Source organism: Numenius arquata, chromosome 10 (genome assembly GCF_964106895.1).
Source record: "Numenius arquata chromosome 10, bNumArq3.hap1.1, whole genome shotgun sequence".
NCBI lineage: Eukaryota > Metazoa > Chordata > Aves > Charadriiformes > Scolopacidae > Numenius > Numenius arquata.
In genome coordinates this window covers 36,431,131-36,448,415 of record NC_133585.1, presented here as the reverse complement: position 1 = coordinate 36,448,415, position 17,285 = coordinate 36,431,131, and the positions used below count along the sequence as shown (strand labels likewise).

The following is a 17,285-nucleotide window of genomic DNA, read 5'->3' as shown; positions in this document are numbered from 1 at the left end:
ACTCCTTTTTCCTAAGTCTCTTGCAGCGTTGAGGCTTTTCAGGGTTTTAGTGGATATCTTGATTATTCCCTCCTCCTAAACCTCTGTTACAAGACAGCTGAATTGTTCTCAGCCTCTTACAGAGTTTTCAGTGTTTTGTGGTCATGGATACAAACGAGTATAAGAGTCTGTGAAGGAATGAATTAGGATAATTTTTTCATTCTTCAGGACTGAACTTATCAGTAGTCTTGACTTATCAGTAGTTTTTGACTTTGAATTCATATTTCAATCACCCTTCGATGCACTTTTATGCTTCTTCACACTTCTTTTGTACTCGCCCCAAAGTTTGTAATTTTCTTCTGAAATGTATTTTGTGCGTTTCTTTTAATAATAAGAAAATAATATACAGATATTGGATGTATCAATAGGATGGGAGATATAAATTTAAGCTTCTGCTAGACTGATGACATCTCTTTGTTACGTACAATTGTCTCTGACTTTTTTGCTTTAGATGTCATCTAGCTTTCTGAAACTGAACATGAAGAAAATGAAAACCTTTGTCACTGTGTTATTTCTGTGAGCTTTTTTGCCCCTCTTTTGACTGTTACATGGTGGGTATCTCTCTGTACTGTTTTGACAGTTTCTGTACTTAAGGTCAGCTTTGACTGGCTGCTTTTTTGAGATACATGTTGATTAGACCACTAAGATTTTATGGTGATATTATAAGAATATTTTTGGAGGAAACTTCCATATATTGCTGTATGGCATAGATAATTATATCTGCATTTGTCTTGCATCTTAGTGTTAGGTCCCGGGTTCTCACACTTAGTTTATTTAGATTTGTTATGACTGCCCTCTTGGATTTTTTTTTTCGATTTTATTTTTAGGAAAACCTGTATCATTGTGTTGTACTAAGAAACTAATGAATATTACTTTTGTTCATGGATTTTTCTGTTGATTTTCTGGGAAGCACCCAGTTCTGTTTTCTGTCCAACAAGCAGATTATCTGAGTTTACAAAATAAATAAGAAGAATTATGTAACTTCTATATGCTTGTAATGGGTTTGGAAGCATCATTTTTCCTCTTGCTGCTTAGTGCTTTTTAATATTTGTCTGCTTAAAATCAAAACAAAGGCAAAAACTCACTTAGTGACAAAAAAACAGGTTAAATTTTCAGAAAATTTAGACTTCTAAAGTCTAAATTCCAAGAAGTTAAACCCCTTGGAATTCAGCTAAGTGAGAACACTAATTGTTGTAAACATTGATGAAGCAATAATAAAAAAAAACCAACAACAAAGAAACAACCCAAAAAAACCCCAACCCAAACCCACTCGTGACAGTAAGTAGTGTTTAAGGACGTTAACACTCAGCAAAACAACGGCACATATGATGTGTACTATACTGCTCTAAAATATTATTTGCATTGGTTAGGAGCTCCAACTATGGTGTGGAAAAAAACCCAAAAGGTTAGAAAATATTCCTGACGTTTTATTTGTTACTTTAGAGCTCGGGCTGAAGGATTTTTTTTTTTCTTTTTTCAATTAGCAGTAATTACAAAAATATACGCTGTTCTCAGAGTTCCGACTTCACCTTGGCTTGGTTTAACTTCCTGTATCCCTCTGCCGATGCTTTTGTACCACTCCCTGTGCTTGACATGTGCTTAAGCTTAGTTTGTCATCTGGGTCAATTACGTCAAAATATTTTCCAATTGAAGTTTCCTCTGCCTTTCCCTTCAGCTCTTGGCTGTGGCAGCTCAAACAGATGCATGGGGCTTGGAAAGGCCGCCTGCTTTGCTTTGGGAAGAACTGTCACTGAATTTTGGGGAGATAGTTTAGCCTTCGGATGGGGATTTCAGTGAGCAGAAGCATGAAATAAGAAAGCTTGGTGTCTCTGACTAGTTAAGCAAAATATTTAAGAGAAATGAAGCAGCATTATCATTTTATGAGAAACTCTGGCAAACACTTGATAATATTTCCAAAAAGAAATATAGTAACGCATTTGCAGTAACTTTAAGTTAATTAGGAGATAGTGAAGCTAACTGTAGTTGAAAAATGTAACATTTTTTACAAGGGATAGAACAATTTGAGATACTTGAATGAACTCTTTTAATCTTGAAGCTATCTGCGTGTTTTACTCATCTAAAAAATAAAATAAGGCATTCATCCATTCTTACCTTAAGCTTCCCAAAAGTGAATGTGCAGGCAGAAAATGATTCAAAGGTAATCCCCTGTCTCTGTTTCCTTGACGCTCCTCAATTGCTTTGTAAGATTAATTTTTATTAGTGCTTAGTTTCTCTCTCTCTCTTTTCAAAGTTATCAAGGGTTTGTCAGCAATCAGGATATAGTAAAAGTAGCAATCGCAGAATGGGGTGTTGCTGGAGGGGTGAAGTGTCAGCAGCGGAATAGGTTTTGCAGCGCAGATGGCTAATTTTGTGTCCTCTTGCTGTCTGATTTCTGATCCCACGTGGATACTGCCCCAATGGTGCCAGGCCTGGTCCTAGGCAAAGTAGCGGATGGCAGCTGTTTCACCTGTAGCTAAAAGTGGTAGTGAATAGGAATGGGTGCTAAAGTCCGTGACGAATGGGAATGACTTGCAGAGGGATTTCTCTGTGGACGGGAGAGGTGAGCGGGATGGGTTTACTTTTAGATTTACTTCAACTCTGTCGCAATAGAATTTCACCTCTGACTTGATACTGCTGTGCCTGTGCTGGTGCAACCCTCCGCAAGCATGCAAAATCCTGGTAAATTTGAGTGGCAGCTGTGCCTGAGCGCTGAAGAGGGCCCTCTCTGAAGGCACTGGTGCATGCAGTGAATTTAATTCGATGTTTCCAGTCAGTTTACTCCACGCTACAAATACTGGCTTCTGTATTGTGTAAAGAAGCCTCAAATGGTTGTCATTAATGTTTGCTAATCAAGGCAGATGGCAAACAAGTGAGTTCTGAGGCATGCCAATAAAGAAAAGTGGATATTATATTTGCCTTTGCGGTTTGATTATACTGCATTTAGCAACTTCACTGCAAGGATTGAGGATGACAATTTTTTGCCAGCGTACTCCCTTAGATATTTTGGACCCCACAAGCACCTGTTGAAATTGAGGTTTTTAAAACACCAGACAGGTGTTGACAAGTTTTTAAGGTCCTCTGGAATGCAACGCAGAAGGAGGGGAAGCAATTAAAATGGTTCACGGCACTCAGCCTGGAGTTTACTTGGGCTGAGAAGCTGGGTATAATGCTGATTAAATCATTAAACAGCATTGAAAGAGAAGTAGGCTTTATTCTTAACAAGCAAATATAATGCGTTTTCTGAGCAAATATTTTTCTATGTAGCGTAACTAATTATCAAGTCACACATGTACAACCTTTGCATTAGAAATAGCCTTACTGTTAGAATAAAGGAAGTCTCACTGTTTATCTTGTTAACTCTCTTTCCTGCAGCCAGCCCAAGTCATGTGTTGCACTGGTTTGACTGTGGTAGGGATGGGATAGCATTTCACTGTTGAGATTACAGTATCAAAAGTAACTAATTTTTGAGTCTCTTCCAAATCAGTTAATGTTGTTATAGCAGATCATCTCACCTGCATTGTCATGGAACTGGAAAGAATTTTTTATTTTTAAAAAAAAGGGAAGCCAAAATGCTGGTTTTAACTCCGTGAAAGATGCCCTGGTAGGGGTGGGATCAAGCTTCGCTCCTCTGAGCTGGCTGTCTACTCTCCTCCTGCAGTCTGATGAGAAATTAGCACATCAGAGTGAGGTGCATTGCATCTGTGATGTAGATGACTGTCTGTCTGTCCAAATCAGTTAATATGAATGTCTAACTCAGATGCAGATGTCTGAGTGTGGGCAATGAACGTTGCCCTAGGTACACATTGTCAACAGTTGAAAACTAATTTTGGCACCCCTTGTCTTTTTTTCTTTTTCTTTTTTTTTTTTTTTTGAGATTCACACTACAGTTTCTAGATACTTCATTTGAAATTACATATTAATTATGACTGATGGTTTTGTTTAATATCTGTTTGATTATTTCTACTTTGAACATTGCAAAGAAGGAATTGTGCATTACCTATTGTAGAGTAATAATCTGTAGGATGTGATATAAATTCTCTAATTACTTGGATTTTTTAAAAATATGAATTGCACTCTATGACTAACATAGTTTGGTGTGTCTGTGTTAGAGCTTAGAACCTGCATGTGAGGTTATGGCATTATTTTTGAAGAGAGTAGACAGTGCTGTACTCTGGAGGAATCTGGAGCTGTGTCCATCTGGCTCAACAACCGCAAGTACGTAACTTGCCTGATTGTCAAAATAGTAAAAAAATTATTTCTAGAGAAAAGACACCAACTAAATTTCCTATCAGTTAAAAGTCACTACCCCAGTATTTTCAGGTGGAAAAAATATGCAAGAGGTTTTAAGCACTGCTTAGAAAAATTACTGATACTTTTTAACTTCAGGGATACCAGATGTTTCTCTTGCAGTTTAAAAACACTTTGAGAACTTCTGTCATAACCATGTGTGCACAAGCTTATCTCATGTTGCAGCCTGTATACAGGGGTTTTATCTTTTGTTCAGTTAATATTTCAAGAGCTTATTCTGATTATATTTTACATGTAAGGAATTTTTTTTTTTCTTGCTTTTTTATTTAAAAATAAAAAAACAAGAAAGGAGAAAAATCCACACCCAATCCGGACCATAAACAGGTGAGAGGTTTCATGATACAAGGGGAAAGTATCTTGTAAATGAGGATGGATTAGTCTTTAAACAGAGCATACTTGCGAATTCTCTCTAGTTTGAGGCTGAATAAACAAACACAGCAGTTTACAGTGTGCCTGAATTGGCTGATTTTATACTATCAGTCTGGATATAGCTCACAAATGGTATGCTTATATGCATGGCTAAGCTACAACTGCTTCTGCTAATTTCCTGTTTCAATTCTTTTGCTGGTTTTGGAGTCACTGGGCAAATGACCAGAAGGAACAGGTTTTATTTCTTCACGTCCCTTCCTATGGAAGATGGCTGGTTGCAGAAGAAAACAGAGCTATGCATCATTAAACCGGACCATTTGTTACTAGCACCTTTTGGTCTGTATATCAACAGCTATAAACAGCTTTTAAAGGAATCATTATGCTCAACTCTGGGCCAAAAATGATGTTTAAACAAATGTTGACTCGCAGACTAAGTCAGGCTCATGTCATTTGATTTTCAAAGAATTAGAAAAGCATTGAATAATAATTAAAAATACCTTCTGGTATTTGTTGAGTGGCCTCCAACATCAAAGCAAACTTCCTAAAAAGAGAAGGTGAGCTTTGAGAAAATTGGAAGCTGTGTCAGCTGTCAGCAGGTGACTTTGTGGTGGCCTGTAGATTGCTTGTCATGCAGATCTGTCTTTTGAAAGAACTGCCATCAATCTTGGCTAAAGGACAGTCCATTTGCATACAGGGTAAGGCAGAGGTTCAGCTCAGGTGGGACCAGAGCTAACCCAGTTCAGTTTCTACATCCAGCTGCTTTGAACATTTCTAGCTTTTTGTGTTGTGGTTTTAAGTGTTTGCATGAGATGAAATGTATACCAATTCCTCCTCTTCAGTGAGTGCTTTCTCTTGCTTTGGAGTCTTTGCCTTTATTGCCATGTATAATAAGAGTTCCAAACTGCTTGCAAGAAAAACCATGGTTCTGAATGGCAGTTTTGGTGTCACCCATGAGTGGTGAACTAGGAGACCTTGAAATCCATTTTTATTAAGATTCTCCATGAAGAGGCACGGGTCATTAAAAAGCAGTGGTCTTTCACATGGAGTTGCTGCTTAATGAAGAGAAAAATGGAGAAAAACTTCATGTCAAAGCTTACAGCAAAACCATGCATTCAAAATAATTCTCTTTGGAAACATTTTAAACAGTATTTATTGCTTTGATGTTGCCTTGATCATATTTTAATGTTTAATTAAAAATAAAACTCCAAGCATCTGGAATTATGTTGTACCTTAAAGCTCAAAGAGTGTAGTTTTGGTTTTAAGTGTTTTTTTGCTCAGACAAAAGAAAAGAAAATGTCAGGCTATTTGATGTTGCGTCATACTAGAGGAGTACACTATTGGCACTCATGCATATGATGTTGGTTTCCATGAGAATACTGATGTGAATGAAGATTACTTATGAGAATAAGGGCGTGAAAGAGAAGGACCACAGGCTCTGTGAAAAAGTTAGTAAAAGAAATCTGTAATTGTGGGTAGAACCTGCAGAGGTTTCTCAGTGCATCAGCTCAATTTAACAGAAAGCTGAACAGAAAGAGAAGGCTGTGCCCTTGTTCCTTAAGGATTTGATAGGCCCATGCTATCGGATTCCTCATCTGCACCGAACGTGATGAATGGCGAGGGCCTGGAGCAGCTGGGTGCTGTCTCTTTGAGCTGCATGCTTGTTGTGCACAGACTGCTGCATGCTTCCCATGTTGGGTGTCCACAGGAGGAAAAGGCTTTGTGTTTCTCTCTCTTACCTTGTTTTTTCCTTCTCTCTTTCTTTCCTGCTTGCTTCAATTATGTGTTTGAATAATTCTGTTTCCACCCAAGTGTCCAACAGACTCAAATTTTGAAGTTGTTGAAAGCCTGCAGGTGACACTTTAACTTTAGGTACTGCAGCAGTTGCTTTAAGGGTGGATGTTGATGAAAGGAAGCAATGCTAATTGTATCATTTATGTTTCCTTCAGGCAAGGCATGCAGTGCTCTTCTTCCAACCCTTATATGAATGCTTTTACTTGTGTGGTACACTAGGTCTGGCTACTGCAGTATCTCACCTGTTCTTTTGGATAATGGACAACTCTTTGAAAATAAATAAATAAAAATAGTGGCATAGCCTGCATACTTTGCTGATATCAAATAACTTGTGCTTTTCTTTGTAGAAAAAATATGTTTTTCCCATACATATGCTCATGTACTTTCCAATGGTGCCAGTGTGAGTGTAGAGTCAGTGCATTAACTGTTATTGTAAGAGTGAAAATGAGTGTGGAGAAGGGAGACTGCAAAAAAAAGTGTGCTGCGTTTTTAGAATAATAAATCTGCATTCTACCAGCCTGGGTACAAAGTCCAGACCATCTAATTCAAAGAGGTGTTGTAACAGAAGCTCTGTTGCTGCCAGTGTATATATGTGCATTTGCCACACGTTCTTAGTTCTAGCATACCTGCTCTTTAAAGCTGCCTTACTGCTCTGATCCGAGTGTTACCTGAAGGTACTCTCAGCTGTGAAGCATAGGAAGGTTGTTCAGTTTTCTGACTGTGAAGGAGGATGTAGTTTCTGCTGGTGAAACTACGAGGACACCTGTTCCCTGGAAAATAGATTGAAGCCACTGGCTCTTTTCATTAAGGGCAGGGGATAATCATCGTTAGTTGTGGCTGCAGGTCAATGTTGATGCAAACCAGGCTGAAGTCAATGAGTCATTACCAATCCCACGAGAATCTTAGTCCCATTAGAAAGCATTATTTAAGCAGCCTCTGCTACAGGATATAGCAGAACAGAAAATACACTGACAATTCTCCATTGTTTTATATTTATAATTTTAAGTACCTGTTCAAGACTTGAACGTTGACCCTGTGGTCTCCAGTCTGTTCCTAGTGGACAGGGCTGTGAGTATAAACAGGCACCACAGCAGCTGGCACTAATAATCTTGCTTGGCAGTCCCGGCAGAGAGGAGAAGGAATGCGAATGAGCTAAGACACTGAACAGCTTTCTCACTGGGGATGGAGTGCCTCATGGATGGGTTTCAGGTGTGCTGCTATGGCAGCTTCTTCTTTCTGGATCTGCAAACTGTCAAGTTCAAAGCAGCACTGTTAAACATAGGTTTAAGTCACTGTTTTGGTGCTTGGCTAGACAGGGTGCATGTTGAGAGCGCAAGTAAGTGCTTTTCTGTAGTTCATCTTTCTGGCTGATTTGCAGTCCCCTTGTTGCTGAGACAACTTTTAAGAAGCCCAAAGTGTTTATTTTTTTGGTTAATTCCATTTCTCATGAAAGTACTAGAAAAGTATTATGATGAGAGGACTAACCTACATACATAGTTACATGCATGCACAGTGCTATGACAAATGGAGGAAAACTTGGTACAGGTAGAAGGTAAGTCTAAAAATGCACAAATAAGGCTTTCAAATGACAAATTAATGAAATTCCTTGTAAAAGAGCATCAGTAATGTAGCACTGGCAGATTGTCTCAATCATTTTGTATGTAAATGTAATGTGCTTTTTAAACTTTTTTTTTTTTTTTTAATAATTTTGCAGGGACCTGAACTGATGAATAAATATGTTGGTGAGTCTGAACGAGCAGTGAGAGAGGTGAGAAGGGGCAAGCTATACATAATGTTATATGTTAAGCTTTCTTGGCATTCGAATTCTTCTCTGCTAAGGCTACCTTTAAAGTTTAAAAAAAATCTCCTTCTAGTTTAAGTTTAAAAAAGAAAAGGGAAAAGCAGAAGGGATATTTTGTGTTGTTTAACTTCCTCCTGCATCGGCCTAGTGATGCATGTCAAATTTGGGACCAAGTAGCAGCTTTCAGTATAAGCCTGCATCATGCATTATCATGAATAACTTCTAAAATTTCTGTTTTTAAAAAACAACAACAAAAAAAGACAAAAGTATGTTGTGTGATGCTCTGTAGCTTTTGAGGTGTGCAAGGGATGATAGCATTCTGCAAAATTTTCCATCCCTTAAAACTGAGTGTTTCATTGTTGTTTTTGTAGATCTTCAGGAAAGCCAGAGCAGTGTCTCCTTCAATTCTTTTCTTTGATGAAATAGATGCCTTGGCAGTTGAAAGGGGAAAGTAAGTAATCCTGTTACAAAAATCACAGATGTTATTTTCTGATTAATTACTCTTACATTGTGCAATCACAAGTGTATTACCTTTCTAGAATTATTTTATTAAATATATTCATTCCACATGCAGAAGGATAGCATTTGTGACTTCTACTCAAGCGTATTTAACTTGGCATAAACAGGTAAGCTAGTGGAGTTCCTCCTTTCTCATCTCATTAGCAGGAATGATTCTACTGGTTCTCATGCCCTTTGGCTGTTTTCTGTGGTTTTAGCTTGCATTTATTTCCCGTAACTAACTCCTTTCTTTTCCCAGGGTTGTTGCACTGGCCTAAAATAGTGTTTCCATCAAGAAAACAATATGATCATATGCTATATAACATAGAATTTCCAAGGAGACTACTCATATGCCTAAATTTACACTTACATTTAAACATTTCGTCAGACTGGGAAAAAACTTCATGAAAAGATTTGTGAACACTTATGTCCTTTCATGTATGACATTAAAAGGGATTATTGTGCAAACAGCCGATAATGTTCTTTTTTAATATCCTACTTCGTGGCAATTCCAAGAGATGTTTAGCTCTTGTCTGAAGGAGGATTACAGCAGGTTTTAGTTGTTACCGTGGCATTTAAGAAGTGACAGGTTCTGTAAGTGGCCTGTCTTGGGGGATACCTTCTTATAAAATACTGTTACGTGTTGTGAGTGGGTACTTTTTTTTCTGTGTTGCTTTGCATGAAAAAATATCAAATATGTGCAAATAGAAAGTATTTGTCCAGTTTAAAGACACAACTTCATTTTTCTGGAAAAGAAGCTACCTCGGCATCCATACAGATTCCTTTACATTGCAGAAGGGCCATCTGTACCGGCAGGAAAGCATAAAAGGTGTCATTCTGACATTTCAGTGACACAAATTGTTTATGTTACAGGAGATGGCATCATGTGCAGCATAGAGCTGCCCTGTGATACTACTAAGAAGTGAACACATTTTCTGTTGAAAATGCAAAATCTGATAGAAGTCTTCATCAGCATCCTTCTCATATGTAATGTATGCAACTGTGAAATTTGTAAACTTCCTAGAAATCTAGCCACCCTGTGGTATTCACTGAAACACCTGCCTGCTTATCACAATAGAGAAGTTGCAAAAATGTGTGCTGGAATCAACCCAATAGAGGCGGGGGGAATATCTCCCCCTGCTGCAATTCTTAATGTGTTTAGCTTTCAGAAACACCACTTCATCAAGATAAAACCTTTTGGAAGAATAAGCCATAGTACATTTTAATCAGCCTTTTCACACAGTGCCCTAGAGGTGTTGAAGTTTGTTTGTTTGCTTGCTTTATTCTTTTAGGGAGTAAACAACCCAATTTTACCTTACCTGGAACTGTCTGTGGGGGGTAGTAGGCCTGGCACAGCTTGCTGAAGAATGTGGTATGACCTGCTGCTGCAGTAGTGTTGTTCTGGAGACATCTGGTTTTGGAGCTTTAAAAAGAACAGGGTGGGACACACAAATATTTCATTGTCAAATCTGAACCAGATGGGAGGTAAAATATGTAGCAGAGTTCTCATAAAATTCATCTGAAATTAAATGGTGTAGGAAACCAGACAAGGCACTTATTAGAAATGGCCTTTTTTTACAGGCTGACTTTGCACAGTAGGAATTTGCAAATGCATTAGAGATGCTAACAATTTGTGGCCTCTGGAGATCCATTTCCTGTACTATTACTAACCATGCTAAGTTTTCAAGGAAACACCTGTTTATATTGTCTCCCTATTCCCTCTGTTGGTTGAATTAGTTTTCTCTGCCTTGGCAGTGAAAACCACTCTGTGATGCAGCTTTGTAAATGTTTTCCCTCTCGGTTTAAATCCTTGTAAGGATGCTGTGGGCTTTGTGCAGAATATGCTGCATCTCAAAAGTCTGGGTAGGTAACCTCTCCTGATCCTAATGGGATGTCTCCAGAGATACAGAGAAGCCTAAACTGTTAAGTTGTGAGTAGTTTTATGCCCAGTTCAGATCTGAAATACAGATGCAAAATAACATTGAGTAATTGCTTAGTGCTTTTGCTCTTCAAAGCACTTTGCCCAGTATTCATTAACCCATTATTACTTGTTTAGATTTGAATAAACATAAATGTTTTGCTCCCAGCCTTCTGTAGTGATCACTAACAATCAGCAAACGCATACAGACTAATAGACTTTGTAATTAATTCTAATACAGATAAGTCAAGAAAGCTAAATAATTTTCTTGTTTGCACCATTCAATATAATGTCTCCTTTACATCACGTAGTGGAGTCTCTGTCACTGCACAAGCCATTGCTCCACGGCAAATGCTGTAACTGCATTCAGATATGCCACAGTGTTTTATTTGTTATACATTCCCAAGCCATAATTCCATAATTTTAATACATATAATGCTCTACCTAATGCAACTGTCTCCTGTAGCAGTTTTTGTTTTAGAAATTTTTGTTTAAAAAATATTTCTTATTAGTTACAAGAAACAATACTTTGAAGTCAGCAAAAATTATGTTAATTGACATTGTTCAGTGGCAAAATGTAGTATTTTTGAAAAGATTATTTCTTATTCAGCCTGCTTAGAAGTTCCATATGTTTTATCTATATGAATTAAACTCCTGGGTTTTTTTTTTCTTCTTGTCTGTCCACACCCCCCTCCCAATTTTGCACGTAGGCAGCAACCTAATATGTATTAATCAAAGAATTAAAATTGTGGGCTGGATACATACCAGTCTCAAAGAGAATTCACAAAAATATGATCCTGCCCGTCTGAAGAAAAATGGTTCAGTGTAAAGAGCAGTTGCTGGATGGAGAAGTCTGGGGGTCCTTGATGCAAGAAGATGAGAGGGTGATTCTGAATGAGTCTTCAATGTGGTAGTGAAGACATAATTTGAGCTGTATTCATTTCTGCCTTTTGTTCTGTTAAGCTGTGCTTCTAATGGTCTCGGAAGATTTTTCCTTCTCTGTCTGGTTTATGTTGAGATGTTAGAGGAAGTTTAGAGAGAATTGAAAATAAAAAATTAGGGGCAGAATGGACTGACTGAGAAAAATGACTGAGAAAAAGAGAGGCATTCACTATAACTGATTCTAAAGAATAGGTGATAAATCTGTGGAAGAAAAGATGGTAGGAAGTTAGAGGTGTCACGATGAGTTTTGAGTAGGAAAAATGATTGAGATAGGAAAAACTTCTGCAAATCAGAAAGGCTTTTGGTAGAGGAGTTAGTCATATGGGAGAAGCTCCAGTAACCTACCACTTGACATCTTTCAAACAAACCTGGCGTGGATTCATGGATTAACGTGCAGCAGAGAGCAGTTGTGCACCGGGAGAGGTGAACTATGTGATGCACGGAGCCTTTTCCACCCTTCTGTAGTTCTAATTAGCGTTTGCTTCCACGTGCGGTTTAGGACCTTTTTTTCTCTCTCCTTACTTTTGAAAGATGTCGTTATGACTTTTTGTAGGAAAGACTGTGCTGAAGCGAGACCTGCAGGACTGGTCCAGATACAGCAGCGCATGAGGAAGAAAGTTTGCCTCGCAGTAATCCCTTGCCTGGACAAAGCTTGAGAGGCTTTACAAATTGCACAGCTGCAAAGAGTTATGGGTATTTGTTATCCCTTGGTATCCTGACCATGTAAAACCTAATTCTTCTGGCCATTAGAGGTTGCCAAGAGGGAAATGGGTTGGTAATTAGACTTGAAAGTGATGAATGAATGTGGGTCTGTGTAAATGCAGCACAGACAGTCTGTTTGCTGAACTTAAGGAATCTCTGTGCTTTGGAAATGGGACATTGTTTATATAAGTAGGATTTTTAGGATTTTTGGGCAAGAGACATATTTGTTCCTTTTCTTGTTTTTCAGAAGCAAAGCATTTTCCTCTTCAACTGCAAATCTTTGTAATGTAAGATGGGAAATGTTGTAGACTGATGTGAAAGACACTGATAAATTCCATTTTCAAACGGGAAAAAAAATAGAAATACAAGGGACAAAATTGGTACCTTGCATTTGACTTGTGGAGACCAAAACAAGTTGGTAGATGAGTAATGGTAACCTTTTCAGAGTGGGGGTAGGCAAAGTGGAGTGGCTTTGGTAGCAGTCCCCTGAAACTACAGTATGATGATGCTTTTCCGGGGAGGTATGTTATCCTCTATGCTGGGGGAGAAGGATAGTTATGTTCCTATGCCACAATTTAAATTGCTCAGAACCTCTGAAAAGATGTACTGTGTTTACTTAAAATACTTGCAGTCTTAATTTTAGAGGCCCTCAGGCTTCTAAATGAAGGAACTTCTCTTCTGTACTATGCCACCTCTGCTTTTAACAGTGACGGTGAGAAATTTTCTGGTTTTAAACCAAGCTGTCTGTCTTCCTGGAATATTTTAGCAAATATTTTATACTGTACACTTTAGCACATATTACACTGTACACTTGAACTTACCGTAGCATTTTTGTATCTATGCAAATTCCCTCTGTCATCAAGGAGGTGAGTGTATTGCATCCTAGCAATGAAACCTACAGGCTGGACCCTGCAGGGACAGAGCAAAGTGGCATTAGGTAGGATAGAGATTCTGAGCAGAAAACCACCTTACACTGTGTAAATTACCAGTAGTAGAGCTGGAGGAGGCATTGTCACCCTAATTTTACTCATGCAAAGGTGAAAGGGAGTGAACAAAGAGTGCATGGAAGAAATGGAATTTCCCTGTGCCATACTTGTGTTGTGAGGGACCCAATTCTAGCAGCTGGCACAGTCAGGCAAGGAGTTTTGCATTTCTGGCTTATATTGGCACTGCTTGTCCCAGAATTGGGGAACATCAGCTGATTCCCTGCAATATCGGAGCTGTGTTTGCATGTGATAGAGAGTTGAGGCATTCAAAACTTTTATGACTGCTGTCTGAATTTTTTAAAGGTTTGGAATTTGGTATCCAAATAGAAATATTGTCTGGGAAAAAAGCTGCGCATCCAGTGCCAGCTTTCTATTTCAGGCCTAGCAGGAGTGGTGAAAAAGTAAACTTTTGAAATGATTTAATTGTACAGTAAAGCTTGTAATTTACTTTGGAATAGCGATTTTAACAAATAGCGTTACCCATAGGTTGTGTGTATATGTGATAAGTGCCTGCAATCCCTTTAATGTTAAAATGAAACTCATTAACACTTCTTGTCTAGTAAGAATCCTTTATCACAATGTGTTTTAGATCTGTGTGCCTTCCTTTTTGTAAGTAATCGTAGCCAGTAATCTGTAACTTTGCCAGCCTGTATTATAATTCAGATATTTGAAGTCAGCAGAGACTTTCCTTGGCATCAGTGGAAGCAGGACTGGATCTGTACACCCTTTTCTTGAAGTCATTCAAGTGTTTGGATAAATGCACAGGGCTTATAGGGGCTAATCAATTCTGTTAATGTAGATAATATTACTGCAGTACTTGGTAGCACTGTGGCAAAGTTGACTGGCAGCAACGTGCTTCAGCCAAAGACATGAATTTGAGCCTCTGTTTGAATTCCTGCCAGAGGCCCAGTTGAAACAGGTTCCGAGATTAGAGGGATGAGAAGTGGGCATATGTGGTGACTGCCTCAATTCCCAGTATGGCGTTGGCTATGGAAAAAGGTCAGCTTACCCGTGCTAAATGGGCCCAAGCAGGCTACAGCTGCCTGCGGGGTTAGGGCTATAATGATTGAAGGGTTTTTTTATTTCAAAAAAAAATTAAATGCAAGGGGAACATAGTTTAATTTATAAGTTTTAATTACAATTTATTCCAGATGCAAGTGAATCTCTTATACTTAAATATTGTTATAATGAAATGAAATCCAGTCTAGTTAGTTACTTCGAGGACTGTAATACTTCCAACTTAAACTGTACTTGCTTCATTGGTAGACATGATTGATTACAGTTTTCAACTTGATTAACTTCCAGGAATGCGCAGAAGAAAAATGCTGAAGAAAACAGAAGGAAAGGAAATGGGAAATTTACTGTGCATCAGGTGTGTGTTTTGAGGTTTTTTTTTTGTTTTTTTTTTTAGGCAAAGTCAGTGTTAACAGAATAGGAGAACTCTTGACGTTAGCATCCTTCCTGTTTCAGCTAGATGGTGCTAGGGCCAGTGGAAAGCAAAGTCTAACGTCCGTCTTTCATGGATGTGCGTCTGCAATTAGCTGCAGGCAGATGGAAATGGATGATGGATCACCATCTAGGTACCTAAGGATTTGGAGATGTGCTTAGGGAAGGCCCTCTGGAAGAAAGCCTGTTGATTCCAAACCCATGTCTAACTGGCTCCTTTCCTCTTTTTCTCTCCTTTCATTGCGTTTCATTTTTCTGGGCCTACTTCACTAACTTCTGGAAGCTGCAATAATAAGAAGTTCAGGCGAACAAAAAAGGATGGTTGCATGACCGTGGAGGGTGTTTCTGCAGTGGTCTGTAGGCCATTTGTTTCTAAGTCACCTGCTGACAGCTGAGCACTGTTTCCTGGTTTCACAAAGCTCATCTTCTCTTTTTAGGAAGACTGCTTAGAAGTTGGAGGTCGCTCAAGGAGTAGTAGGAGGTTTTTTATTTTTCTGTGCTTTTTTAATGTCTTAAAAACCAAATGACATGAACTGCACTTAATCAGTGAATCGACAATTGGCAAAACATCATTTTGGCCTGGAGGTGACTGTAAAGCTAAATACCCAGTCTCTGAATTTCCCAGACTTCCACAGGTTTCCTCTGGAGATTTCCCTTCTGTAGTACTTGAATTTTGCTCTTGAAGAACCAGGGAAGATGTGAAACAATATTGTGGGTAACAGCTGATACAGGTGTGTAGAGAATATGACAGCATCTAATTGTAGGGTGCTGATGGAGGGAAGGGTTTAGGATTATCTTCTTTCAGAGTTTTTCTGATGATACAGGCAGGAAAAATCTCTCCTATGGGGAAAGTTTCTTATCTTAGCACTGAAGTGGGTATTTTTTTTCCTTTTTTTTTTTTTTTTTTAATGAATAGGCAAAATATTTAACTGATAACATACAAGAGTTGCATGCTGTATATTTCTCCTAGACTTTTTAATGACATCCAAGCCTGTAGTATCTGTAGTGGTCTGAGTTAATAGTATGCATTGAAGTTCTACTATACATGTGCCAGAAGTGAATTTGGACCAGTGTTTTAATAATGATTGCTTAGGCCTGCGTATGCTTGTTATGCCTTTTTGTTTTATGAAATACCTCTTTTGTGGTGAGTATATGTACAGGAATCAATTAGTAATTGTGGATGACAGTTTTGCAGCTCAAAACAGGAATTGTGCTTGTAAGCAGAAATAAGTATGTGATGTAAAAGGTACTGTGATTTTGAGGGAGAGAGGGAAAACTGCTATAGGGAAAAAATAGTGATATTATGCTGCTTATGTAAACATGCATGTCTTTGTAAACCTAGTATATTTAGTGAAGTTTGGGGTTTGAAGGCCCAGTAATATTCAAGGGAAACAGAGCTAACATAAGGACCCACTCTGCTATCTTTAGATATAAGTATATTCTGACTTAATTAATGTTTCAGCAGGGTATATCTGTGTGGAAGAGCCTGCTTTTTCTAAATAGCATGGCAGTGTCCATTCTGCTGGACAAATTGTCCCACTGATAGAATTTTTGAGTGAAATTTGATATCTGGGAAGATGCTGCAATTATTATTTTTCTGGTAATGCTATTGGAGTAGATTACTGGGGGTTTTTTTGTGTGGTGTTTTTTTTTTTTTTTTTTCTAATGCTGTGGAAAACCTTGAACTGCCAAAGCTATATTTCACCAGAGTTTGTGAGGGAAAGAAATAAAACAGTGTGACAGTTAATTATGATCATGCAGTTGGACTGAAAAGACGGACTTGGCAGGTGCTCCTTGCTGACAGGTTACCCCTGCAAAGCCCTGACAGAAATGTCAGACTCAATAAAAATCCCTCAGACTGTGTGAGTGAGGCAACTCTTACGTGGGAGTGTGCTGGCAGGGGCTTTGGTATTTCAGGAACCTTTTACCTCCGTAGTTTGTGGAGAAGTTTAGAGTTCTGCCAGAAAGGTCAGTTTCAACCTATATTAATTTTTTGATATCAACTATTTTGTCATGTCAATGAGTTTTACATTTGTTTTGATATGAAATTATTTCCAGAGATTCCAGTGAAAGAATTATTTGAGATGATAGCACGTCCACAAGTATTTTTAAAACCCATAAATTTTGATTATGATTGCAATTCTTTTGCTAAGGGGAAAAAAAATAATAAAGGCATCTTTTATCTGTATGTAAATCTTGCCTGATATGACGTTTTGGAAGAGAGGCTGGGCTGTACTTCCTTCTCACAAAACCTGCGTTATAGATTTCAGCTGTGTGGAGATTAATCCCTCTGCAGTAATTTATCCTGGATACTTCTCCTGAGGTCTGCCTCTTTGACCTTGCAGATCTGCCTGAGGTAGGGTCATCTGTACAGAAATGGGGCTTTTCAGGAGAGGGGCCCTCAGAGACTTCCTTCTGCTTTTGTAGCTTCACAGTTACTGTGAATTTAAGAGTGCTCCAAATGTTGTTGTGTGACTATTTCCTG

At 38.4% G+C, this 17,285-nt stretch overlaps 1 protein-coding gene across 1 annotated transcript in view; it reads left to right on the top strand.

Annotated features, from left to right (window-relative positions):
- Positions 1-17,285, top strand: part of AFG2A (AFG2 AAA ATPase homolog A) — a 203,039-nt gene that overhangs the window by 42,600 nt on the left and 143,154 nt on the right. The window contains exons 11-12 of the mRNA XM_074154986.1: positions 8,222-8,275; positions 8,680-8,759. Of these exons, the coding sequence (XP_074011087.1) occupies positions 8,222-8,275; positions 8,680-8,759 (134 nt within the window). The remainder of the gene's footprint in view (positions 1-8,221; positions 8,276-8,679; positions 8,760-17,285) is intronic.